Source organism: Corythoichthys intestinalis, chromosome 22 (genome assembly GCF_030265065.1).
Source record: "Corythoichthys intestinalis isolate RoL2023-P3 chromosome 22, ASM3026506v1, whole genome shotgun sequence".
Taxonomy (NCBI): Eukaryota; Metazoa; Chordata; class Actinopteri; order Syngnathiformes; family Syngnathidae; genus Corythoichthys; species Corythoichthys intestinalis.
The window spans coordinates 16,468,990-16,496,197 of record NC_080416.1 but is presented as its reverse complement, the minus strand read 5'-3'; the positions used below and the strand labels follow the sequence as shown (position 1 = coordinate 16,496,197).

General features: G+C 38.4%; 1 protein-coding gene across 3 annotated transcripts in view; it reads right to left on the bottom strand.

The window, feature by feature from the left end:
- trappc9 (trafficking protein particle complex subunit 9) overlaps positions 1-27,208 on the bottom strand; it is a 280,127-nt gene that overhangs the window by 77,261 nt on the left and 175,658 nt on the right. For 2 of the 3 annotated variants that reach the window (XM_057828240.1, XM_057828241.1), the window contains 2 exons: positions 18,404-18,556; positions 14,423-14,514 (listed from right to left, as the gene is read on the bottom strand). In XM_057828240.1, coding sequence (XP_057684223.1) covers positions 14,423-14,514; positions 18,404-18,556 — 245 coding nt within the window. Of the gene's footprint in view, positions 1-14,422; positions 14,515-18,253; positions 18,278-18,351; positions 18,557-27,208 lie in introns of those variants that run through there. The other variant, XM_057828242.1, reaches the window with a different exon arrangement.

The window sequence follows — 27,208 nt, the reverse complement described above, 5'->3', positions numbered from 1 at the left end:
TGTCACGTGACTGATGACGTGCAAAGCTTCATTCGTCCCTAAAATGCTTCGGACATCATCAGTCATTTGAAGTATGGCTGCAGCTATCGATTATTTAAATAATTGATTAATCTATTGATTAGTCCGTTTGAATAATCCAGTAATCGGATTACAAACATTTTATGCCTTGCAGAATAAATATTAGGAGATGTAAAACAAAAGAAACAGGTGTTTATGCTTGCAATAATATTCGTTTTGGCTTGCTAAGATTGCACTTTCAAAACAGCATTGAATGCATTTAAAACTTAGCCTTAAACGGTATGAAAAAAAAAAAAATAAACAAGGATCTAAGTACAACAAAAGAACAATTGGCTAAATTGCATAGCAAAAGTTCGCTACATTAAATGCCATAAAATGCTTGCCTGGCACAGCCAGACTATTCTCCCTGTATTTTTCAAACACTGTGAAAAATAGTCTGGGACCCAGTCCATTAACGGCCTCTCGAGCAAGGTACAAAATCAATCGTCCAATCAGATTCGTTTATTTATAACGTCACTCATGCGCGCCGAAAGTCGTGTCTACAACAACACAGATGGCGAACAGGAGAGCCGAGAATATGTTCCAATCCGCGGTAAAACCAGTTTTAAATGAAAAAAACATCGAAACAAGTCACTGACAACAGTCAACATGGCTCGCGCTAGCCATGTTGAAAAAACGTCTCCATTCTCGGCTCACGCTAATTACTTGTCGCGTCTGCCCGTCCCTGATTGGTCCACTCCGCCGTCTGTTTGCTGTGCCTTGCACCGCCCTCGGAATTTGATCCGCCGGACGGTCGCCAGACTCAATCGCTGGAACAGCGGTGAGTCTGGTATACCAGGCAAATAAAATGCTAACTTTTTTTTTTTTTTTTTTTTTTTACAAAGCTCTTAACAAAACGTTTACAAAGCTCAACAAAACGTTCAAACACATATTCCCGCAAAAAAAAAACAAAAAAAAACTGCCAAATATACTTCAAAACTAAATAATGAATGCATAAACAAACATATTAACTCAGACAAAAATATACGTTATGTTGGTTTTAACAGGGAGCAGCTAGATTCAGCCATGTTAGACAAGTTATGGCATAATCACTGTTGCCACTAGTGGGCGGTGTTTCCACCCAAATCAATCTTTCAAAACAAATCATTACAACGTCACTCAAACTAAACGAATCCTCGAAGCAGCAAAATTTCTAAGCTTTTTTCTATTTGAATTACTCTAGTTAATCAATTAATCGTTGCAGCACTAATTTGAAGTTCAATTATTTTGCTTTAAAGTATAATTTTTCACTTGCAACTTAGGAAGTTTTGTTTGAATCGTTCTTGACACAAATCTTATTCCATATCTTTCACTGTCAATGGCAGGCAATGAGTGAAAGATGAACAGTTGACCAAATGACTGCACCACAGTAGGAAATTGACAGTTACTTTAATTTATTGTTTTAAAATGTGATTATAAGAACTAAATAATATTTTCAACTCCCATTTCAATGCCCATAATTGCAAGAAAAATGTGTATAGGTTGAAATTTAATGGGCTCTATGCACGTTAGGAAAGGAAACAACAAAGGGAACATACATTTACATCCAAGTTGGGTAGTTGCAGCGCCTCTCCCATAGGCTCCATAGCAGCACTCCAGAGAATGTATTTGCACACAAATTACTAGTTACATATGCAATCAGACACCTTCTTACATTGCAGCCAAGTATGCGGGTATTCGTTGCCATGCTACTTCCCTGGATTTAATCATCATCATAACAACAGGACTGTAGTAAGTAGAGATGTCCCGATCGATCGTCCGATCACGTCATTTTCAAAGTATCAGAATTGGCAAAAAAATATCGGACATGCCTTTTTTTAGTATATAAATATATATATATATATATTTTTTTTTTAGGGCGGTCAAACGATTAAAATTTTTAATCGAGTTAATTACAGCTTAAAAATTTATTAATCGTAATTAATCGCAATTAATCACAATTCTAACCATTTATAAAATATCCCATATTTTTCTGTAAATTATATATATATTCTGTAAAATAAATTGTTGGAATGGAAAGATAAGACACAAGATGGATATATACATTCAACATACGGTACACAAGGACTGTAGTTGGCATTTCACTCTACTGTCATTTAAATCTGTCTTTGCTGTCCTCATTCCGAAGCGTCTACTTTTTCCAAAGCTAAACAGCTAGTGAACGACGCCATAATCATCAGACTTCTTTCTTTTTCATCTGATTTATTAATAAAATGGCCTCAAACCATTGTCCTCTTTAGACCGTCGTAAAACTACAAAAAAAAAAGTACACAAGCATTGCATTAGCAACAACGTTAGCTTAGCACGCTATACAGGTTCACAAAACATAAACAAAAAGCGTCTCATACAAAAAATCTAACATTTCCCTTACTAACATAATATGTGCATTATTTACAACAACCATACTTACGGACAAATCTTGTCCAAGGATCATATAAGCACAACATTACAACGTAGGCGTCAGCCCGAGACGTCGTGCAGCCATATTGAACTGGCAAGACAACAATAAACCATGTCGCAAAGCGACCACAAGAGTTCGCTGTTAGACAGCACAAAAAGCCTTGCTGTAAAACTTACCAAAAGGCAGAATACTGTCTGAGCGGGACATGTGCGTTAATTGCATCAAATAATTTAACGTGATTAATTTAAAAAATTAATTACCGCGCGTTAACGCGATAATTTTGACTGCCCTATTTTTTTTTTTTAATTAAATCGTTTTCTAATTGTATTTAACGTTACAGACATAATGTGTTACACTCTTCGAAAGTCTTTAGTTAAAGCTTAAGGTAGGGTTATCAAATTTATCGCATTGACGGCGAGAATTAATATTTTTTACATTTATCAAGTTACAATATTTAACGCAATTTACCCATGCGCTGCACGACCCACTCACACATTGTTGCGTTCAATCTATAATGGCGCCGTTTTACCCATACAGTATATAGAGCTAAAAGGCAGCGTAAAATGAATACAGTGAATTTTGGCAGCCTTTGCAGCCTTTTTTAAAATGGCTAAAGCCTTACAATCCCTCTCCCAATGATTAGAAACATCGTGGGAAGCAATGTGGGGAAGAAAGGTAGTAGCTGATCTTTTTCTTAACACCCTATGTTATTTCACAACACAGAGAAGATATATCAATTGGTACCACGACACACAGTCATGGTTGCACTTCCCATCATGCATTTGGCCAGAAGTTAAATGGCTACAGTATCATTTACTGAAAGCTCAACAACTACACTAGATGGCAATATTTAGTCACAATATACAAAGTCACATTTTCCTTTAAGAATTACAAGTCTTTCTATCCGTGGATCCCTCTCACAAAAAGAATGTTAATAATGTAAATGCCATCTTGAGGATTTATTGTCATAATAAACAAATACAGTACTTATGTACTGTAAGTTGAATGTATATATTCGTCCGAGTTTTATTCATTTTTTTCTTAATGCATTGCCAAAATGTATATGATCTGGAAAAATTATCGGGAATGATTGAAATTGAATCGGGAGCAAAAAAAAAAGCAATCGGGTCGGGAAATTGCGGTATCGGCAGATACTCAAACTAAAACGATCGGGATCGGATCGGGAGCAAAAAAACATGATCAGAACAACCCTAGTAGTAAGGTACTTTTTTGTTTTGGAGGGGTTACGGAGGCTACTTGGCAGCACAATTTGTCAACCTGCATCACTTGCTGCAATTGGGGGACCTGACAAAAGCTTGGAAGCATGTCATTTCAAGAGAGACGATCGCCTCGCGTATGCTGAAAAGCCAAACATCCATCTGTGTGTGCATGAGGAGGGCGGGAGGTATGAAGGGTTAAATGAAACTGCGACTATGTGAGTCTCGTCACAAGTGCTGTATTATTAAATTATCTCTTTGCCTTTTACAGTGAGGGCCCCCACCCTGCTTTTTCCATCTCTCTTCTAGGCTAAACATTTGTCTTTCCATTCATGGGTGAATTTGTATTCCATTGAGAACGGAGGGGGGCAACGGGTGCAAAGTCCGCATGCCGACTCCTTGTTTTGACTCTCAAAGCAAAAGAGTGAGAGCAATACTTAGCTATTTACAATTGCAAATCGATTCCATTTTGCATTTTTTTTTTCATACGTCACAGTGTTTTATAAAAAGTCTCTGAGGCAATATGCAAACTACTCAAGTCAGTTTGCTCCAATTGGCCAGGTGACTGTGTATTTAGCAACACCTCATTAAGTTGATATAGTGACACCTCATCACGAGGCACACCACTTTGCCTTTAATCAAACCGACAGACCAGCAACTCTATAATCAATAAGCTTATCTACATAACGCCAGGTTGCAAAAAGCAAATAAAACCTGTGTTCTGGCATTGCGTCCGCTACTACAGTAGATGTGAAGGAAGAAATGTTACACGGTGCGATATTATTGTCAAATGGATCCTATTTGTTTGGGATTTGTGCTAGAGATTGACACGATAACACCAATTTAAATAATCATTCATATTCAAAACAGTATTTAAATATGTAGGGGATGAGGAATGTGACTTTAAAGCATGCAATTTCACACCTTGGAGCGTGTGAAATTTGCCTCAGTGATGCAATTTTGCAAGAGCTACAATTCTTTCTCAACCGTACAATTTTATTTTGATGATTTCACAAAAAAGATTACAGAAGGGTGTTTTGATCATCAATCATATTCTAGTGTTAATATTTATTGTAGTTGCTTAGCATTTTTTTGTTCCTGTTGTTCTTTTTAAACTAATATGCGTTTTGTTGCTGTGTTTTGAAGTTTTTGAACCTTAAGGCCTTTTCACACTAGCGTCAGCCCAGTGTGAAGAGGGGTCCATGGCAAGCGCAAAACGGCAGAAGCCACGTAGCCTGACGTAGATACATTTCTGACAAGCAAATATAATGCTTTTTAAGACAATTTCAAGACCTCTGAGTATAAAAAAATAAGACTACTATCATGGAACAAATACGAATGGTAAAAAATAAAAAAACACGTACACACACTCTAGCAACTTGATGTCTTTTCGACATAGTTTGCATCGCGCTTCATAATACGGCGTCGTTTTTAACAAGTTGTATTTCGGCTCCTCAAGCCACTTATCACTAAACTTGCACTTCCCCATCTCGGTTCATGTTATAATATGCATTGACAGTAAAAGAAATTTAAAGAAATGCGCGTATGCCTGTTCCAACCACTTCATCTGTTTTCTACTCTGGTTTTATAACATGGCTAAAAGGATACACTGCCCCCTGCATCGCTGTTCCTGCGCTATTAGACACGGCTGATGGAGTTAGTTTTACGGAATCTTGCGAAGGAGGTTGGCTAAATAAATAATGTTAGTGCGAAAAAAAATCCAGACATATGTTAGGCGACCTGATTGAAATTTAATACCTCCCATGTGAAATTTGATGCCATACCTCAAAAAATAGTGAAATATAATGCTTATTAAGACCTTAAAAACCACATATTGTCAATAAGACCTTTTAAGACAAGCACCAATGTGTTTATTTTTTATTACTGCTTAAGAAAACACAGACTTTTCCATTTTTCGAGGAGCAGGAGGCATTACAATAGCCGTGTAAAGAGTCTTACTAGTTTCGGTGAGAAGGTGAGTATTTTTTTGTTGTTGTTCATAAACTACATTTCCACACAAATGCACATCAAGGTCATCATTTAGCTTAGCAAAGAGAGGTATAATTCATTTTTTCGAGAATCCTAAAGCTCGCGAAACTTTAAAAAAGCGCATTTATCAAGGTTTCGTCGGCCGTGATTTGCATATATCCGTCCGCCGAAACAGCCTGACAGCACAGAAATAAGTACGCCAGCCCTTTTGCTATTGGATGCATTGGCACCGCCTCTCAGCAAAAATTCATTGGAACTTTCTACTCCGCCCAAAATGGCCGCCCGCCTCTCACTTTCGCCAGGGGTGACAGTGGGCCGGAACGGCGTTCCGTTCAGAGATTCTGTGCCGGAACAGGGCGGAATGGTGTTTTGATCTCGAAAATATGACAGCAAATGTCAAAACCACATGCTAAAAATAACCTACCCGGCTGCCACATAGGCATCTCTTTTTTTTTTTTTTTGTGTATATATAGGTTCTATAATTTGTATCATAAATGATACATTAAGCATTAGATGTAGTTCTCGTGGTAAAATGAATATAACTAAAGTGAGACTGAACACAATAAGGTTTTAAACATTAGTTTTTTACTGCAGTGAGGTCCAGAAATGCTCGTCTCAAATGTGATGGACTCTTTTTTTTGTTTTGTTTTTTTTTGTTGTTGTTTTTTTTAAATCCCCGTTTACCTATGTAAGGCTACTTATTTCCTTATGATATAAAAAGTTAATGTGCATAATGTACCATAATTTTCGGACTATAAATCGCTACTTTTTTCCCCTCATTTTGAATCCTGCAGCTTATAGTCCAGTGCGGCTTATTTGGTGATTTTTTTTTGTGGTTAACTGGTAACGCTATATTCGACAGCGGAATCATAAGACTGCCATAAGACTACTAATTATTTAGTGACTCACTTATTTCTTTCTACCACTATCATGGGCATTAATGAATGCTTATAACAGATGTCATTAAGTGTCATCCGGCAAATGAGGTCACTAACTCCATTTATGTCCAGCTCTTATCTTTTACATCCATTCAAAAGTGAGATAATTTGCCGGATGACATAAAATGACATCTGTCATAAGCATTCATTGATGCTCATGGCAGTGTTATGTCGTAATTATGATGGTCTTATGACAGTTTTATGGTGCCACTGTCAAATATAGTGTTAGCAAAATACCATAACTAGCAACTAATGAAACAACTGGAGAACAGCAGTAACTGAAGAATTTGCACAGAACATGAATTTTGACTATTTACATCTGTAGAGCTGCAATGCATGCTAGGAGGCATGTTGGACGACAACAGTGTTGACAGCAGGTGGCAGCAGAGGTTGAATGTCCCCTCCAAGGAAGCAGTGATGGCCAAATGAAGTTTCTTGACGCAATGAAGCTTTGCAGTCAATATGTTTAAAGCTTCATGGTGGTTCAATAGGTCTTGTGACAGTTTTATGATGCTGCTGTCAGTGTTCCCGGTTAATATCTTTTGGTGTAAATATCCCATAAAACAGCGAGCACAGCTGCGCCTTATCGTCTAGTACGGCTTATCTGTGAACAAATGCCGTTTTCATGTCAAATTTGTTGGGTGGTGGCTTATAATCAGGTGCACCTAATAGTCCAAAAATTACTGTAAGCAATTTGTACTTATTTGGTTCATATATGTTACTTTAAAATACAATTTTTGAATGAAAATCAGTTTCTCATGTATGCCTTGTTACAGTAAGTGTAATGCAGTAGACTAATGAATGAATGTGTAAAGCTTTTTACTTTTTTTGGCATTTCTGTGGTTTTAGGAGGTTTGACCCCCTGACCCCCACCCCCCACCCACCCCTTGCCAGAAAAAAAAAGAAGAAAAAAAGAAAAGAAAAAATAAATCTAGCTCCGTGGCGACCTTTTTATCAGGGAGTTCCGGCAAGAAATTCAAGCTACTTTCACCCCTGACTTTCGCCGAGAAGTCTCCTCCCACATACAAAATGAGTCGGTTGCTGCTGAACCCTTCACACTTGGCTGCTGCTAGTTTGAACAGCCTTGTTTCGTCTGTCCTTCCAAGCACCTTTTGACTCCTCTTCTCTCAGGATGGCACAAAAAATATATTCTTAGTTATTATTCTCTTAACTTTGCAGGTATTCTGTAGCACAGGTTATCATGGATGATATATTGCTCAAAAAGTATGGGGTAATTCAAACTGATTTATGGTGTTATACTTGTGGTATAATAAGGTGGGAGAAAACAAGCTAGTCCGCAAAATATATAAACTGCATGATAAATAGGGAATTGTTTTTAGCCAGTTTGATCAGAAACTATTTTAACAATGCAAGAACTGTACACAGGGGCGCCGTATAGGGGGGAAAAGTGAGACTGATTCTAAGGGCCCATGCCCTGATGGGGGCCCACAAAGAAAATTAGAACATTAGTTCGTATTAGTATTAGTTAGTTAGTAATCATTTGCAAATGTAAATATTTATCATTATATTTTAATAGGAATAAAACGAAGGGTTTCGTTTTCTTGTTTTGTTTTTGGCAAAAAGTAAACACCCAGAAAGCATATGTATTGCCAGAAACCCCCCCCCCCCCCCCCCCCCCAAACGGCCGTATTTTCATTAAATGGTTTGGTCCGCTCTTCCTTTGATCAGAACCGGAGCAGCGACGCGCACTTATGTCTTACACCAGTCAATGACTCGAAGTGTGCAGAGTGCGGAAGTGCAGAAATGTTTTCAAAACAAAAATCAGGTTTTCAATAGAGGAAAGAAAAGAAAGCAAAACAGGAGAAGGGTAGAAAAGGCCAACAGGATGTGACAAAGTACTTCACAAAGGAAGGTTAGTGTCTTGTGTCAGTGTAGTGCTGAAAATTAACCTGTTATCAGAGCTTTGAAGCGAGGTCCCAGCTCACTCCGTAAGAAATACGGGATTTTCCCAACCTCAATGAGAAATATGCACCCATTCAAAAACATGAATTCCAAATCATCATGACAGCATTTTTTGGTATCCTACAGATGTTGAAATTTGGTGTGGAAATTTTCTTTTTTTTTTTTTTTAAAATCCGCTTGAATCCAGTTTGTCAAGAATTTATTGAATTTAGTTTGTCATCAATTGAATTTAGTTTGTTAACAAGGGACCTCGCTTCGGAGCTGTAGCCTATAGTGGAGATTGCGAGTTTCCAAATGAGGCTAAGCTTACTCCGTAATGAAATACTGTAATTGTTTGCTAGCTGGTGTTTGCTTCACTTTTAGCTTACATTTAATCAGTACAGCAGGCATATCTTAGTAATCTTTTCATACTAAAACGGTTGTATACTGTAATGTATACTGTAGTCAAGGGCGTAGGTTTGGTCTCAACATTGGTAGGGATGATATTACAGCATAACCTGCATGTACACTTTTTGCTCAGGACGGGACATTAATAATACCAAACAGATTGGGTGAACGGGGGTCAGGGCTACATTTCTCACGAATATGAACCTAATTAATTGATATACTAAATCAGGGGTGCTCATGACGTTGATCACGATCGACCAGTCAATCACAAAGCTTGTGTGGGTAGCTTGCGGTACCGCCCCCCCCCCCCCCCCCCCCCCCAAAAAATACTTTTTTTTAAATGTACATAATTATGATTGTTGTGTGGATGTTGTGTTGTGTGAGCTACGTACGAGGTTATGCAGCACCTCTCTCTCTTTAAGCAGCTTCCTGCTAACGTTTTTCTAGTTCCATAGTTGCCAGCAGAGGTTACTACATTTCTCACAGTTTATTTAATGTTAATAATAGAAAACACAAAGAGAAGGACACTTCTCTTGAAGCAGCTTCCTACTTGAATTTTGCAGGTTAGCAAGTTCACAGTTTAATGTTATGCTAACACTGATGCAGGTTGGACCTACAGTAGCAAAATTAATGGTGTGTTCCCCACTTCCAAAACAATGATGTCTTTTTACATTTCTAACAGTGGCTGCTGCTGGCTGAAAAAAAAAAATTCTCATATCTCTAATATCTAATGTGAGTGTGTGTGAGGGTTAAATCATCAGCCAAGCAAATGTGAGTTTAGGAGGGAAAAAATGGACCGGCACATTCAGCAAGTGAAAAGATGTAAATGTAAATCTAAACATAATAAAAATAATTCACTTAATAATGATGGGATCAATTACAACTAGGGTTGTTCCGATCATGTTTTTTTGCTCCCGATCCGATCCCGATCGTTTTAGTTTGAGTATCTGCCGATCCCGATATTTCCCGATCCGATTGCTTTTTTTTTTGCTCCCGATTCAATTCCAATCATTCCCGATAATTTTTCCTGATCATATACATTTTGGCAATGCATTAAGAAAAAAATGAATAAAACTCAGACGAATATATACATTCAACATACAGTACATAAGTACTGTATTTGTTTATTATGACAATAAATCCTCAAGATGGCATTGACACTATTATTATTATTATTATTATTATTATTATTTTAAGGCTTTAGCCAATTAAAAAATGGCTCCACAGACTGCCAAAATTCCCTCTACTCATTTTACGCTGCCTTTTAGCTCTATATATAGGTAAATCGGCGCCATTATAGATTGAACGCAACAATGTGTGAGTGGGTCGTGCAGCGCATGCGTTAATTGCGTTAAATATTTTAACGTGATTAATTTTTAAAAAATTAATTACCGCCGTTAACGTGATAAATTTGATAGCCCTACTTTAAGCCAAAACTAAAGATGGATGAGTGTAAGACATTTTGTCTGTAATGTTAAATACAATTAGAAAACGATTTATTAAAAAATATATATATACATATATATTAAAAAAAGGCATGTCCAATATTTTTTTGCCGATTCAGATACTTTGAAAATGATGTGATCGGATCCGATCGATCGGCATCCCGATCGAGCGGGGGAAGACAATATAAATAACCTATATAACTGAAGTCATTACATAACGCAAATAAGGTTGCTTAAAAGTTGGTGGGGACAATTTAAGCATCCTGAAAAGTTGGTAGTGTTTCGTCCCAACCGTCCCTATGCAAACCTACGCCCTTGACTGTAGTATACTTAGTTCAAACAAAACATTTATTCTAAGTCATTCATTATAGTAGCTGCTTTGAGAATATTTCTAATAAAAAATATATTTAGAATGTAAAAGATGGCCTTCAGTACATTTCTTATAGATGATATCAGTCTATTCATTATTGCTCTATACGATGTATGTTTACATAAATATATTTTCATCTTAAATTAATGCAGAAAATGCACAAATTAGTGTGTAAATATTCACCAGAATGCAGGAAATTACGTACGCTTCATGTGTGTGTGTGTGTGTGTCCCGGAACTTTTGGTGGAGCCAAAATTGATCTTTTCATGGGGCCCAAAATCCCTGGCAGCGCCCCTGACTGTACATAAAATGAACAAAGTTCACCTTATGTGAATGTGGAGAAGACGTGGTCTCTAGACAGGTGGTTTAATAAATGTGTTAAGAGCTGTATGTAAATGAGGTCCATATGCTAATTCATCACATTCATCCGCCAACAAACGTATTCCCTCTAAACACTTCTGAAGAGGCAGAGTAGCCCTTATGATTTCTGTGAGTGCAATAAATGTTGTCAGAGATAATAAAAGCAGTCAGGCAGTAACCTTCAGAAAAACATTAGCGGAGCATCTCCGAGACTAAACTTCTGGCATTTAGTGAGTTTGTAAAACTGTCTACCCTTTTCAGACACAAAATGAAATCAATGGTTGAGGCGTACAATTTGGTGGGGTTTTCTCTCCCCATCGCCAAATTTGTCCACAGAATGACAATGCGTCTGGCAGGTCGACGTTGATTGCTGATGTGGAAAATTAAATTGAAACGAAAATCACAAAGACTGCGCGGATCTATCGGAATTAGTAAAGAAACCAAGATTCATATCATCGATTGAAGCTCATAAACCGGGGACGTGACTGGTGTTATTTACACTCACTTTTTGTAGCCAGGCAGCGCCTTTGTCAAATAAAAAAACTCATCCCTCCCACGCTGCAGGGACAGATTTGCAACAAAAGATGTGCCTGTTGTGTTAATACTTCCTATAGCTTTGCTTTTTTAAATTGTCTGCTTTGGCCTCCATTTGTATTCTTAACAAAGTGGGGGGGGGGGGGGGGGGGAGGCACACAGCTAATGCAACACGCGGATTGTTGACAGAAAGCATCATTAAGGCCTCGAAACTTTCAAAAGGTGGAAAACGCAACACATAGACAAGCAAACAGGAAACAAATTTTCAGAACACAACCCTTCAACAACTGTAAATGCAATGTTTGGAAAGCAGGGCTTATTAATTTTACACTCTGTAAGTATAAAGCTAAGAAAAAGCAAGGGAAAGTGTCCAATTAGGCTTACAATTTTAGGCGCGGGGGAAAAGCTTGAATTACATCCGTAATTGAGCCTATGATAGTTTTGGCAACACAGATAAAGGCATCCTAATGGGGTGAAGCAAATTATTTGGCTCATATAGTCAGAGGGGCTCGCTGAAAGTGTGAAGACACCTTTAAAAAATTATTTAAAACATTTTTCATCGTTGATTGTGCTCTAAATAGGAATCTACATGATGGGTGTCAACGTCATCTTTGTTGTGGGTATAGTTTTGGTTTCCTTCAGAGGGCCATTATCTCGGGTAACTTATCTATAAATATTTAACTAATTTGTATGGCATTGATCGCGTGAGACGTCCAGTTCATTTTGACCGGAAGGGGCAAATGAGCGTTCGTTTATGACAAGTGAACTAGGGCTGCCACGATTAATTGAATAATAGATTAGCAAAAATAGTCAATAAAAGGTTTGGAGAAACTGCTGACCTCAAAATTGTCATAATCCTTTTTTTCGACCTCTAAAAAACATGTTTATTCTTTTTCCTTTGTATTCCCTTGCCGCACGTGTCAATCATTGTTTAATTAGTTAAACAGTTGCTGTGGCAACTCACTGTGTGTAAAGAGCAGTGGACTCACTCAATTTTATTGTTGTTTTAAAATAATTCAGTGGGACAGTACCATGTTTAAAACTTATCATAACTGTCTATATATTTTAAAATTTCAAGCCATTTCCTTTTTATTTATTTTCTGCTTTATTTCCATTTCTGATTTCAATTATTATTAGTTTTATTTAAACTCTATTCGTTTTTATTTCCTGTTTTGATTGTCTTTGTTTTAACTGTCTTTTCATTTTAATGTGATTTTTATGATCTTTATGTAATTTAGAGTACTTTGAATTGCCTTGTGTTGAATTGTGCTACACAAATAAATTTGCCTTGCTTTGCCTAATTATTACATTTGAAGTGCTTTAAAACCATTTATTAAAATTATACATATTCTTTTTAATTATACTTTGGGGAAGAAAAAAACATGTCTTATACGTATCTATTTCTAATGCTAAATCTGAATAAATACCGTATTACCCGAATATGAGACGGTGTTTTTTGCATTGAAATAAGATTGAAAAAGAGGGGGTCGTCTTATATTCGCGCTCCAGACATTATACCCATTCACGATGCTAGATGACACCAGGTATCATTGAAGCGATGTTCTGTTATGATAGATCTCAGCTACTCTCCCCATTCACGACGATAGATGGCGCCAGATATCATTGAAGTGATGTTCTGTCATGACAGATCTCAGCTACTCTCAAGTTTAACTAGTTTGCATTATTTTATTGCAGTGTTTTTCCTTATTCAGATTTGTTTCAAGACTACAGTTAACGTTAGACTTCACTTTGATGGTTAATGCAGTTATTGCAATTTTTGTTTTATCACAATAGATTGGTTGATTTACATTTAAAAAACCAGAAGCCATTCATTTACGAATGTGATTGCACTTTAGTTTACATATTTAAATGTTCAGATATTAAGATTTGAATGAGGCAAAATTACATGCTTTTTCTCTCAAATATATTTTTATAATCATTTGTTTCAGATGTACTGTAATTATTTTCTGTATAAAAATTAATTTGGTGTTCAAAAAGTCTTTTTAAACTTGAGTCTTGAAAAAGACTTATAATCAGGGCCGTCTTATATCCGGGCCAATACAACACATTGAACAAAAACACACAAAAAAAAAAGAAATATAATATATATATATATATATATATATATATATATATATTCACGTGTTTTTTTGTTTGTTTTTTTCGCGCTACTTCGCAGTTTTTCCACATATCGCAACAGGTTCTGGTCCCCACTAACCGCGAAAACAAGGGATCACTATTTTTCTTCTTTTTAAAAAAAAAAAAATATTTATTTGGGTAAAGATCATATAAATTTCGTTTTAGCGAAAAACATGAAGATGCCACACAAAAAGATGCTCCAGGCCACCAGTTTAACACCCCTCATCTAGATGATTTCTTCTTGATCTGCTCCATTGCCTCATATTACAGATTGCACAATGCCACCAGCTGACTAATCAAAAATCTGGCACCGTCCAAAACAAGTTGCTGTGATTCTCTCAAGAAAAACAACAACAAAAAATGAAAATAACCCTCAAAAGTGATTTCAAATGATGATCGCAGATGGTGCGACTAAAAAAAAAAAAAAAAGTGCTCAGAGTGTCCTGAGAGGTTCGCCTACCCGACTACCCGAGCTGCTGCTTTCCACTTCTCCAGAATAGACCACACACCATTATATATGCAAATAAAAACATGGCTTGAGACCAGTTATGAGGCTTCACATGCTAAATGACAGGTAATGAGGTGAGCGGCTAACTGGGGATGAAATGCAAACAAAGTTTCTCACACAAAATAAAAAATGGTATTTGGCATATGAGACTCACCCCACTGCAAGGGAGCGAGTTGCAGGTGTTCCAGGACCAGCTGGTTGAGGACTCCCTCCACGCTGGCCTCGCCGTGACGCCGCAGGGAAGGGTGACGTGTGGTTAAGGGACAATATGAAGTTTGGGATCAACTTTAGAAGCATAAAGAAGATTAAAATTTGGCTAAAGAGTAGACAGTTTAGCACATTGTTTGCCATTGATTGCGCTAGACGTCCAATCCATTTGAAGTGGAGGACAGACAGCCTGTCCACTTCAAATAGAATGGACGCCTACTAGTAATAAACTCATTATAATTCACTAAACCCAAAATAACACATCTTTCTGACTCATGAGCTACAAATGATATTTTTGTTCAGTTCCTACGTGCAGCCTGGCGCCAAATGTGGTCGTACAGCGGTTTGGGACCGCTGCTCCAAATTACACAAACCAATGTTAGATTATTACCGTTATTAGTGTTCACCTCAAAATGTCAAAGGCTGCTGGGAAATATGTTCCCGTAACCTGACTCAGGGGGTAGTAGCAAACGGATCGATATTGCGCTAGAACAAATATGGCTATCGGAGAGCAATTAGAGATAATAAGACAACATAAAATGATAATCTACACCGCTGACATTTGGACAACATGAGTGAACAACACAGTTCGATTAACCTTTGAGAGTTTGGTAAACAGCAAGTGAGAATTGCAGAAAGCAAGAGCAAAATAATGATTAAGTATTGACGCTTATCACTTGATAACTTAATAGAATTAGTTCCTCAGGGCTCAGTTGTGGGACGACTTGCCATAAAGTGTAGATGAAAGGCCTGTAAAAATTAATAAATTTCACACAACAATCCGAATCTGAATTGTCTTTAGGTTTGAATGTATATGTGACTGATTGTTTTACTCTATGTTGCCTGAAGTTAACCACAATGGTATGAAAAAGTATCTGAACCTTTTGGAATTTCTCACATTTCTGCATAAAATCACTATCAAATGTGATCTGATCTTTGTCAAAATCACAGATGAAAATACAGTGTCAGCTTTAACTAAAACCACCCAAACATTTATAGGTTCTCCACCTCTAAATGCCTGTATGTTCATCAATCGACAGTCAGAGAAGTTGTCTATAAATGGAGATATTGGCACTGTTCCTTCTCTCCCAAAAAGTGGCCGTCCACCAAAGATGACGCCAAGAGTTCAGCGCAGTATACTCAGAGAGGTAAAAAAGAACCCTAGAGTGTCTACTAAAGACTTACAGACATCACTGGCACAGTCCAATAGCTCTGTGCTCACATCAACTACGGTACATGTAAAACTATGGCCAAGAATGGTGTTCATGGGAAGACTCCACTGAGGAAGCCACTGTTGTCTAAAAACATTGTTGCTCGTTTGATGTTCGCAAAAAGGCGCTTGGACACTCCACAGAAGTTTCGGCAAAATATTTTGTGGACTGATGAAACCAAAGTTGAATTGTTTGGGAGTAACACACAAAGTCATGTGTGGAGGAAAAATCGAACAGCTCACCAATATCAACACCTCATCCCCACCGTGAAGCATGGTGGAGGGAGAATCGGGATATGGGGTTGTTTTGCTTCCTCGGGGCTTGAATAACTTGCAATCATTAATGGAAGAATGAATTCAAAAGTTTATCAGAATGTTTTGCAGGAAAACCTGAGGCCATCTGTCACACAGTTGAAGCTAAAAAGAGGATGAATGCTGCAACAAGACAATGATCCAAAACACAGAAGTAAATCAACTTCAGAATGGTTTCCGATGAACAAATAGATATTCTGGAGTGGCCAAGTCAAAGTCCAGACTTGAACAGTGAGATGCTGTTGCATGATCTAAAGACAGCGATTCATACCAGACATCTCAGTAATCTGACTTAACTACAGCAGTTTTGTAGAGAAGAACAGGCCAAGATTAGTCCTGATCGATGTGCCAGACTGATCTACAGTTACAGGAAGATTCTGGTAGAAGTCATGGCTGCCAAAGTGTGTGTGTGTGTGTGTGTGTGTGTGTGGGGGGGGGGGGGGGTCGTATTAAATTTGATGGTTCACTTCTTTTTTTCATCTGTGTGATTTTGAAAAATCACATTTGATGGTGATTTTATGCAAAAATGTGAGAAATTTCTAAAGTTTCAAATACTTTTTCATACCACTGTTTGTTAACAGATTCTAGCACGTAGAGAGACTTTTCTAATCTTCTAACTTTTCAAAAGTCAATAGTTTCATCCTGACAATAAGAATAAGTGCAGGCTGACCTTGATGAATTTAGATGGAGAAATTACACTGGTATGACAATGCAAGATTTCTTAAATTTTATCATGAACACTGTCCTAATAGTGAGTCTCCCCAATTCAATCTGTCCTTGGCGTTACATTATTTATGCAGTACCTACAATTTGAGTGAGCCTGATATTGTATTCTGTTTTTGATAAGACACTCAGAATTCAGTACAATTATGATGCCGCCAGATTGCAGATGCTAAAATCAAGGCACATTGGCAAGATTTGGCCCACATATTAATTTAAGTGGCCCCTAAAACAAACAAAAAAAAGTTTGTGAAAGCAGTCTTTTTCTATATTCCAAACACAAGCCATGGCCAGCTCACCTGTCAACTGTCAATCAAATGTAATTATAACATTAGTACCACTACTTACGAAATTAATTGGTTCTGGTAAGTCTCGTAACCTGAAAATTCCATAAGTAAAGACATGTTTTCCATGTAAATGCCTTAATCCGCTCCAAGTACTACTGAAACATTAAATTTTATAATCCGGATAAAACCGGAATCAAACAACAGCCAAACACATTTGAATCATATACCTAACCGTTAATACCTGTATTGAAGTAGATAATAGAACATAATGCAAAGGAAAACAGAAAAATATCTTACCTTTCTTCTCTTTCAAGATGGTGCATATCGCCTATTTTACTCTTTGTGACATAAAAGCGTGAGGAGACCTGTGCTCTAATGTGCTACTAATGCAGTGAACCGTGTGTGGGCTTAAAAAAAAACGTGAGGAGACTTGTGCTCTTTTGGCGAAGATGTCTCCACAGTGCAAGGTACTGTGGCACCCAAATTGAGACGTCATCAACAATAGGCCATTCGGAGAGCAGAATCGCTCCTTACTGAAGCATGATGGGAAAGATGAGGACCACTAGGGCAGCAGGATCTTATGGTGCGACATTTAAAAGCAGAAAGCAGGAAGTACATACATATCGTTTACAGTACTGTATTGTATTTTTGCAACTCTAATCCTGAAATTTCTCTCTTAACAAGAGGCAATATTTTCCCGTTGAGGCATGTCGTAACCTGAAAATCCTTTTGCAGACAAATTTGTAAGTAGAGGTAAAATTGTATTATAATGTGTAAAAAGTATTTTGAAATAAATCTATAAACTTTCATTAGTCTTCGAACATAACCTTGACAATAGACAGATATTTGCTACCAGATATATTTCTTAACTTCTGATTCCAAATTCAGATTGTTTGTAAAAATAAATGTAAGGGGAAATTGTCTACATGAATTATATGATAAAACATTTATATGGTTTGAAGTGCAACCGCAATGTAGTGGTAACCAAAATGGAATCCCTCGGAGAATTGACTGTCTAACTTCACTTCGAGAGGCCCAGAAGAACAAGAGCATCTGTCCGTGTGAGAAATGGTTCTACGTTCAGATTGACACACTAGAACATTGCTTCACGGTGTCAAAGTGTCAAGCACAGAGCTTACAGCTTCCCCATTTGTCAGCGTTGAGGAACAAGTTCCCTGCTGGCTAGAGGGCCTCCAGATGCAGAATCCAGATGTCTTTTATCACTCTTCTGACTGCTTACGCACACCGAACTCTCTGAAGCTACTCAACACCTCTGAAAAATATATCACCTCCTTATTGACCGAGGCGGCTAAAGACTGCTGAAGATGCTAAATAATGAATGCAAACCCTTTCCACGTGCTTTCTGTCAGGCAAGGTTGAGGCACCGGAAAAGGATATGATGCTCCAACAGATGCCAAGCTTGCTGTTGATCTGGCAGCCCTGAGCGTGCTGCCGCTGCTCCTCCAGCTGTTTGGGGTTAGTGAAGCGAATTGTCTCCTGGTTGGGCACGGGCAGATTCTCAAAGTCAAACTTGTCGACCTGGATAGCCATCCTAGAGGAGAGACAGAAAATTATCTTATGTGTTACACCTCGTAATGTACGATACAGAATGACGAAAGAGACAACGAAACGATTGATGAGTCCAGAGACTCATCAAAGCCACACGGAGGAAAAACATAGCAATTATCGTCTAGGAGCCTTTACAACAAAGCAGCAAAAATGAGATAATGATGCTTCAAAACAAGAAGGGGAAAAATACAGCTAAACTGCAGGTCTAGCAGCAGAACAACACTCAAACAGTCACCTTTGAAGATTAGTGGCACATGGCTTATGTCAACCACTGAAGTCCCGTCTTCAAATGAGTGCTGCTGTTTCATTCTTCAAACACGCACCAGGACTAAAAATACAACAAGGCAAATGGACACCGTCTGGCACGACGTGGGGGCTGCTGTTCTTTTCGGACAAGTAATTAACAAGACGGACGCAGTCACATTTACACTTCAATCAAGAACACAGATTGAACAAAGTGGAACTGAAAATGTTAGTTCGGTGCTTTTTTTTCAGGTAAAATGTACAGTATAAGGGTTTTTGAATCATGATGAAAACGTTATGAACTAGGGGCGCAACTGTTCAGTTAGCCCACGGTTCGGTTTGAACCTCGGTTTTGGGATCACGGTTGCGGTTCGGTTTACGTTTTGCTTTTTTTTTTTTTTTTTTTTTTTTTTAAACTGCCTTTATTTTGCTTTTTAAAAAAATGAAATAAACACTTAAAATTAGAGGTGTGCAAAATTTCCGATTCTTAGATTATTCGCGATTCGGCCGTGGAAGATTCGAGAACGATTCACAAACATCCAAATTCCGATTATTGAAATATGCCAAGTAAAGCGGAAGTACAACACACTCAGCGCGCCGCGCAGACTTCGGGACGGAACGGAGCGGGAGTAGCTAAACATTATGCTTCTCATTAACCGGCCCCTCGGGTAATGCCAACGCTCAACTCACGGCTCTAGCTCAACTCATGCCACGAGATAAAAAAACACAACAACATACCTGACTGCTGCCGAAAAGCTGCTACAAGTACAGCTAAGCTACATAATGTTACGGTAGATATCATTTATATAGGACTAGATGGTTTATAGACTCGGTAGCGGTAGCAGCACATCTGCAAAAAGCTAGATGCGGGCGTTAGTAAACGGCCGCCATCTTAAAGCAGTAAACTTCCCTGCAATGCTGTTGTAGCGAACCCTCCAAGCAAATCTAATTAACTTTTTATCTAAAATACTCCTAAATCGGTAAAATATTGACTTGAATCTATCTTTAAAATAGTTTTAAAACTTTCACATGTCAAAAGTAGACAAAAGGGAAATTATGGAATAACGGGAGCAATTTTAACAACTTTAACGGTTGATTCACAACATTAAATTAATTGAATGTAGTTTAAAGCTGCTGATACAGAATGGGGACTGGAGTTTTTTTATTTAATGTTATTTTTGTATATTTGTTTACTGCTATATGTTAATTTGATACTGAAATAGTAGTTTGGTTTAGCCTGAGAGTATTTTTGAACAATTTTGGAACTAATGTACAAAACTTTATTTTATATTAAAAAAAAAAAAAAAAAAAAAAAAAAAGGAGGGGGGTGCATCAATAATCGTTTTATAATCGAATCGGAGCCTCTGAATCGTAATCGTAATCGAATCGTTAGGTGCCCAAAGATTCATAGCTCTACTTAAAATGTAAACATTTTCGACTTAAAATGCCTCTTAGCTCTTTGGCTAGTGTGGTGACTGACTACAGTAGTAAAAACATTACTTGGCAAAGTAACTGGTGATACCTTTCATGTTTTTTTTCATATTAAAAAAAAACAAAAAAAAACAAAAACATAGTAACCTTTGCTATGTTTGGAGGTCATTTAATGTTGTGAATCAACCGTTAAAGATGATAAAATTGCTCCCGTTTTTGCATTAGTTCCCTTCTGTCTACTTTCGACATGTGAATATTTTAAAACTGTTTCATCCTTTAAAGATAGACTCAAGTCAAGATTTTGCCGATTTAGGAGTATTTTAGATAAAAAGTTGCTTAGGTTCGCTCGGAAGGTTTACTACAACAGAGCCTTTCTGAGAAGTTTACTGCTCTAAAATGGCGGCTGTTTACTAACGCTACTGAGTCCGTCATTTCGCATGTAGTTCTATATGCATGAGATATCTAGGCGTAGATTGTATTCTGTCGGCTACAGTCAGGAAATATTGGAGCCACCTAGCCTAGCATCGCGTTTGCTACAGCTTCTCAACAAGCACACTTCCCTCTCCGAGTCTCTGACTTTTCTCGCGTCATTCAACCAACGCATTGTCTTGTTGAAGAAACGGTGACCAAATCCGAACGGATGGAAAAAAAAAAAAAACGTAATGCACGAAAAACGTGAAGATTTTTAACGTATGTACGGCGTACACATTTAAAAATCAGAGCTCACTTGTACAAATTACGATGAGACCGTACAACTTGACAGGTATGAATTATAGTGGACCGTCACAGTTAGGTAGTAGCACTCTGTAGCACGGGACGTCCAACAATCAGTGGTCAGGGCGAAACTATGTGCTTTAGCGAAATCATCTTCGATGGCTTTGCGTTCCATTTCATAAATGTCGGGGATTACAATGTTGGGAGAAATATGTCCGCGAGGGAACAATGTAACGCGGGTCAAGCGTTGCAAACAAATTAACGAAGCCCGTCGTGTGTTTTCACTGGTGTCATCTTCGGGGTTGTCCTGCCCTGAGAAAGTGATATCTGTGGGTGATGCAGGCTGAGGTGACGGAGTCATGTTATAAAAGTGTTGCCAATAGCATGGGGAACAAGCGCCGAGCAATGCTTGCAAATTTTTTTTTCAATATTTTCTCTCCCTCCGCATTGTAGTAGTCTACAGGGAAACCAAAATGTTGCCACACTGCAGATTTGAAAGAAGCCGGTGCTTCCTCAAAATTCGGTCTCTCCACCGCTCGCCAGAGCGATTTCTTTGTTTCACTTTAACTTCGCTCGTAAGCGTGAAAGAGGGCGTTACTCGGCTTCTATCACACAGGAGCTTGACAGCGATCCGACATTTACTTGTGGGGCGCGAATTTCTCCACAGCGGTGCTTCACGTCACACAGCCACACAGAGCCGGATCAAACGGCACTAATATGGTGGTATCGGTATCGGCGAGTACCAACAAATAGGGTGCCGATACAATTTACTGGTATCACTTGAATGCAGCCTTCTTTTTCCTGACACACATGACACTCTGTGTCGTGTGATGACACGTGATCACTTTGCATGCCAAGCAGCTATCGCTACTGGCCTGCTACAGACCAATGAGAGCGGATCATTAGCCGCTCTTAACCAATGCCGTGGCAGCTTTTTCATATGGCGGAAAAACAAACCAGGAGAAGGGATGTCAGCAGTCTGGACTAGGCATGTGCCGGTATGATATTTTGACGGTACGATAACCGTGAGCAAAAATACCGCGGTTTCACGGTATCACGGTATTGCAATTATAGCTCCAAAAAATTTTGAGATGCATGGGTTAATTTTTTTTTTTTTCCATTTAACAGGATTTTTTTTTTCAGACCATAGTTGCAAATTGGAACATGAATATATTGTTAAAATAAATAAATTATCAATATATATATATATTTTTTTAAATAAAATTAAACTAAATATGACTTATAGACTATACTCACAGCCACAGCTGAAGTTGCTCAAGATTAGAGCAAGAACAAAATAATTTCTATAAAAAAGTAAAAACACTTCTGAATATTTTTTTTTATTTTTATTTATACTGCATGACTTTTTTTTTTTTTTTGAGTGTGGAAAACCTTAAGTGAAGTTTTGCCATTTTCAGCCACTGTGTCAACTCTAGTCTACATGATGTCATGCCTTTGTGTTAAAAAGAACATAAAGAATTCATAAGTTAGTTAAAAATGTTTAAGTTAGTTAAAATGTCAATATTGTTGTGGAAAGGTTTCATCTAAAAAATAAAATAAAAAAAACATTGGGAGTGAGACCTCCTCTTGATCCAGCGAACGTGGATTTGTGCTTAGGGCAAGATCATCTTTCGCAATTAGCGATCTTTGATGCTTTCACTTTTTCCCCTTCATTCAATCGAATCAAGCTTGTTTTCTCACTCTGCGGCTGTCACACTCAACAAAGTTGCTCTCCCAGGTAAGCCTAGGCTAACGGTCATCTTTGTAAGCTTTTAGTTAGTTTTTATATTGAATTTAAAAGGAAAATGTGTGTTTTGTTTTTGGCGAACTTTTTCCATGGTGCTAATCTATTGAAGCTACTCACATGGAAAAATCTAATTGTACAACATTTTAAATGTATTCATTTTGTATATTACACTTACCACGATTTGAGAGCTCAATAAATTGATGAACAGTACGCCTTATGTTTGGAGTAATTGTTTTTGGGTTAGCTGGCTGGCTAGCCGATAGCGTCACTTTCACACACAGCAACAAACGGGAGGGGTGAGCGCTGCTGCGCCAAGCCGCTTCTGGCTGCATTTTTGACACAAGAAAAATAGTGAATACCGAACTACGGTCTGACGGAAAATTTTAGTGGTTTTGAAACCGCGACGTTTTCACACCACGGTAAACCGTGAAACCGGTAACCGGCACATGCCTAGTCTGGACATATTTCAGCATAAAAAACTCAGCCAGTTTCAATACCTCGAACCTGATAAAACATTTGAAGATGAAACATGTGAATGAACACAAAGAGTTTGAGGCTGCAACAACAGTAACTGCTACTGAGAGAAAGGGGGCTGGACCGGAGCATCAAACCCTGGTCAGTTAACTTTGTCTACTTTACTTTTATTGTCTTTTACTGAAAGAAATGCCGAAGTAATTTGAGACTTGTTTCAAAAGTAGGGTTGCCACCTTTCAGAAATAGAAATAAGGGAAGCCCCCCCTCACACCTAAAACCGTACAGGAGAATAAAAAAGGACATCCCCAAAACTCCTAAAATGCATAGACATGTATCTATTTATATATATTCCGTATTGGTTCAATACAGAACGCAACTTTTAATTCCCAATTCGGAACGATTCATTATTTCAAGGGACAGGTGGCAAGCCTTTTCAAAAGTGTCGTAGAAGTAAGCAAAGTAAGAGCTGAGTGGCTAAGTTGTGTGTGTCAGAGAGAGAGACACTCGTGCGCTGCTTGCATTTGTGCGTTGCTATTAAGAGGGAGTTACAGTGCCCTCCATAATTATTGGCACCCCTGGTTAAGATGTGTTTTTTAGCTTCTAAAACATTTTTTTTTAATTCAAATAATATGGGACCTTAATGGAAAAAAAGAGAAAAATCCAACCTTCAATACAAGTGCATTTATTCAGTGGGGAAAAAATCTCACATAAATAATTATTTGACATCAAATAATGTGTGTCACAATTATTAGCACCCCTGGTGTTAATACTTTTATACAACCCCCTTTTGCCAACAAAACGAGGTCTGGGGACTGAGATGACCATGGGAAGAGCTTGATTTTGTGTCTGGTGAACCATTTCTGTGTAGATTTGGCCATATGTTTAGGGTCATTGAGTCGTCTTGCTGAAAGAACCAGTGACTACCTATCTTCAGCTTTCGGGCAGAGGGCAACAGATTTTGATTCAAAATGTCCTGGTATTTCAAAGCATTCATGATGCCATGCACCCTAACAAGGTTCCCAGGGCCTTTGGAAGCGAAACAGCCCCACAGCATCACTGACCCACCCCCATACTTCACAGTGGGTATGAGGTGCTTTTCAGCATGCGTATCTTTCGTGGCATGCCAGACCCACTTAGAGTGTTTGTTGCCAAAAGCTCAATCTTGGTCTCATCTGACCAAAGCACAGTTGAAGCCTGGGACCGTGTGCTTTGGTCAAATGAGACCAAGATTGAGCTTTTTTTTTTTTATTAAAAATGGTGAAGTTTTTAAGATATCAGTGGATAGGAGGTTGAGTTTAAGGGTTAGGGTTCTGAGATCAAGTACAATATTCCTCACTTCATTACTTACTGTCTAGTGATTTTAATCTAAGTGCTAATGCTAAATAAAAATATTGAACAAATAATGCTTATCAAGCTTTCATCTACCTTTCTAGTATAGCAAGACAAAAACACCAGGGCAAAGTTTGTAGGCACCACACATCATCATCTCTTCCTAACAATATGATTGTGCCATCTTCGGGGGGATTAGGCCATCCGCGTACCAATCTAAACCGCTATAAGACTTTTAATAACAGACGGCGTAGTGAAGAATGGCCAGCGAGGAATGTCTTTGCGCCGAACGCTACGGTCCATTTCACCTCGCAGTTTCCTCATGCCCTCACCGATAACACCTTTCATGGCTTTTCACTATTTTCCATGTGGTGGGTATGGGTGGACAAGTCAGATTGAAACGCTTAGCATCTTAATATTCTTGCAAAGATTTTGTATTAACAGAAGCCGTATTTACATTACCTTGGTAACGGCATTTGTCTATGCATAAAGACAGGCCATTCAATTTTCTTTTCTTGCCAAGCTCAGTGCGTTTTGAGCCCGTATCTCATTGGCATTTTCATGACTCCCAATGAGTTTTTACGACAAGATAGAGGTGGTTTGAGCCAGCTGAAGGCATTCATCACTAGATCCAATTGAAAGATCATTATTCTCGCTATTTTGCTTTGATGAAATCCATTCAAGGCAGGACCGCGCCACACAATTCACACGAGCTTTATTCTGCAGTTCTTTTCAAATGCAGAGGTGTTCCAACCTCATGATGTTGGGAAGGCGCACTTGGCGGATAAAATGCTAACAATGAACATCGCATGCCAGCGGGCAACAGCTACTGCATACAAGTTATTATATGATCTTTTATCTGTAATATTAGTTGTTGAAAAGATTTCCGAGGGCGCAGACGAAACTGGAATAATTTACAATGCTTGGGGTTTATGTTTAACTGATTCCGTTTTGACACATGTAATTCAAAATTATTCAAAGCAACACTAACTTTTCAACCTTTACAAAATATTTTCATAACATTTGTGATAATATGTCGACTGACTCGTCAGCACTGACAAGTTCGGGTGTGGTGGTGGTGGTGGGGGGGGGTTAATGACACTAAGCCACACGGTTGCTAACCGTCATTGTTTAGCCACAACTGGATTCATTACCTTATAACTATTCATCCTTCACACAGCCGCTGGAATCAGAAATGTTGTTTAATCAATCTGCAGGCGACCAGGAGATTCATTTTTGATTGATTGATAAATTTGCAACACAGTGCGGGTGTGCGCTGGTCAGTTGCGTCGTTAGGCCTATTTTAGGAGGGCTTCATGTTAATAAACCAACTGCTCCGTGTTTGACAAATAAAAAGCTGGCTCGCACACACCAGACAATCTCTGCGCACATCTTACCTTTGTTGTTTTGCGGCCAAAAGTTACATTCGCTCTCTAAAATAGCGCTACTACTGAGATGCTGCTAGCTAGTTAGTCTGAAATGCATTGTGAAGGTCCTGGTTGTTTATAGAGTTAAGTGTGCATGCTTTTTACCACTATCTTTGGGGTGACTTCCTTCTGGAGTATGAGCTGTGTTTCTCACTTTACGCCTAGATGAGTACAGGAGCTGAGCTCATTCACCTATGATTAGTCATCTTAATACACTAAAAATAATCACTCCACCACCTTTATTGAGCTGTAGGACTCAGAGCAGAGGGATAGACCGATTTGCCACCCTTAAAAACAGACGGCATTCTTTGATGCATCCATCTACCAAGTAACTTGCAATTGCAGCCACCTTTTACCAGTTGTTCCACTGTATAAAGAATAGACTGAAACAACAACAACAACAAAATCAATAATGAATATATGATCAAGCTTTGTTATCTGTTTGTGAAGTTTTGTGTTTGTACGCTACGTTCACTTACATCCTGCGCATCTCCTGGGAGGTAAGCCCAACCCTCTTCTTAAAACCTTGTTCCAAACCAGGTTCATGGGAAACGCAGTCTTCCTTAAGGCAAAAACACTACCACTTTTGTCCACCGGCTTCGCTAAAATCGACCAAAACTGAAAAGTTACTAAGTGTTGCTTTAAATTCACGGCCTAAATTTGAGTTGAGACTCCTACAGTGCTGTGTGCTGATATGATTTGCAACTGAGTATGAACAAAGTGCAAGAGAGTAAATAGCTTCCACTGGAAAACTGCACACCACAAAAAGCCACGCAACTAAACAACAGCGTGTCCGCCTGGTGTGACCTCTGACACCACACTTCTAATTACTGCCATCGCACAATAATTTGGCAGTGATGCCTGTCTAATGGCAGCGATAACACTGGCTGAGAGGGTCGCTGGGAAGTGACCCGTCACTAATCAAATGTTGTGTTGCCTTTCGACCAAAGGTACATGATGATTGTATCAAAGCATACGGGCTTACTTTCAATTCTGAAAAATTGCCAAGCTGAAGCCACAGATGGCAAGGTCGATGGTATTTGTGTGGAATTTTTATGTTCTGAGGTCGATAATGTTTTTGTTCTTTTACGTGAGACAGAACTAAAATTTGATGTCATAAAGAGAACACAAAACATGGGCTGAATTTTGACCAGAACAGGTCAGGGTTAACGTATTGCATATTAAAAGTTTATAAAACAACAGCCTCAGTTTTCTTTTTATGTTACCTCGGAGAAACCGTTTCGTCTCTTTTGTTGCTCTGCCAACTTTG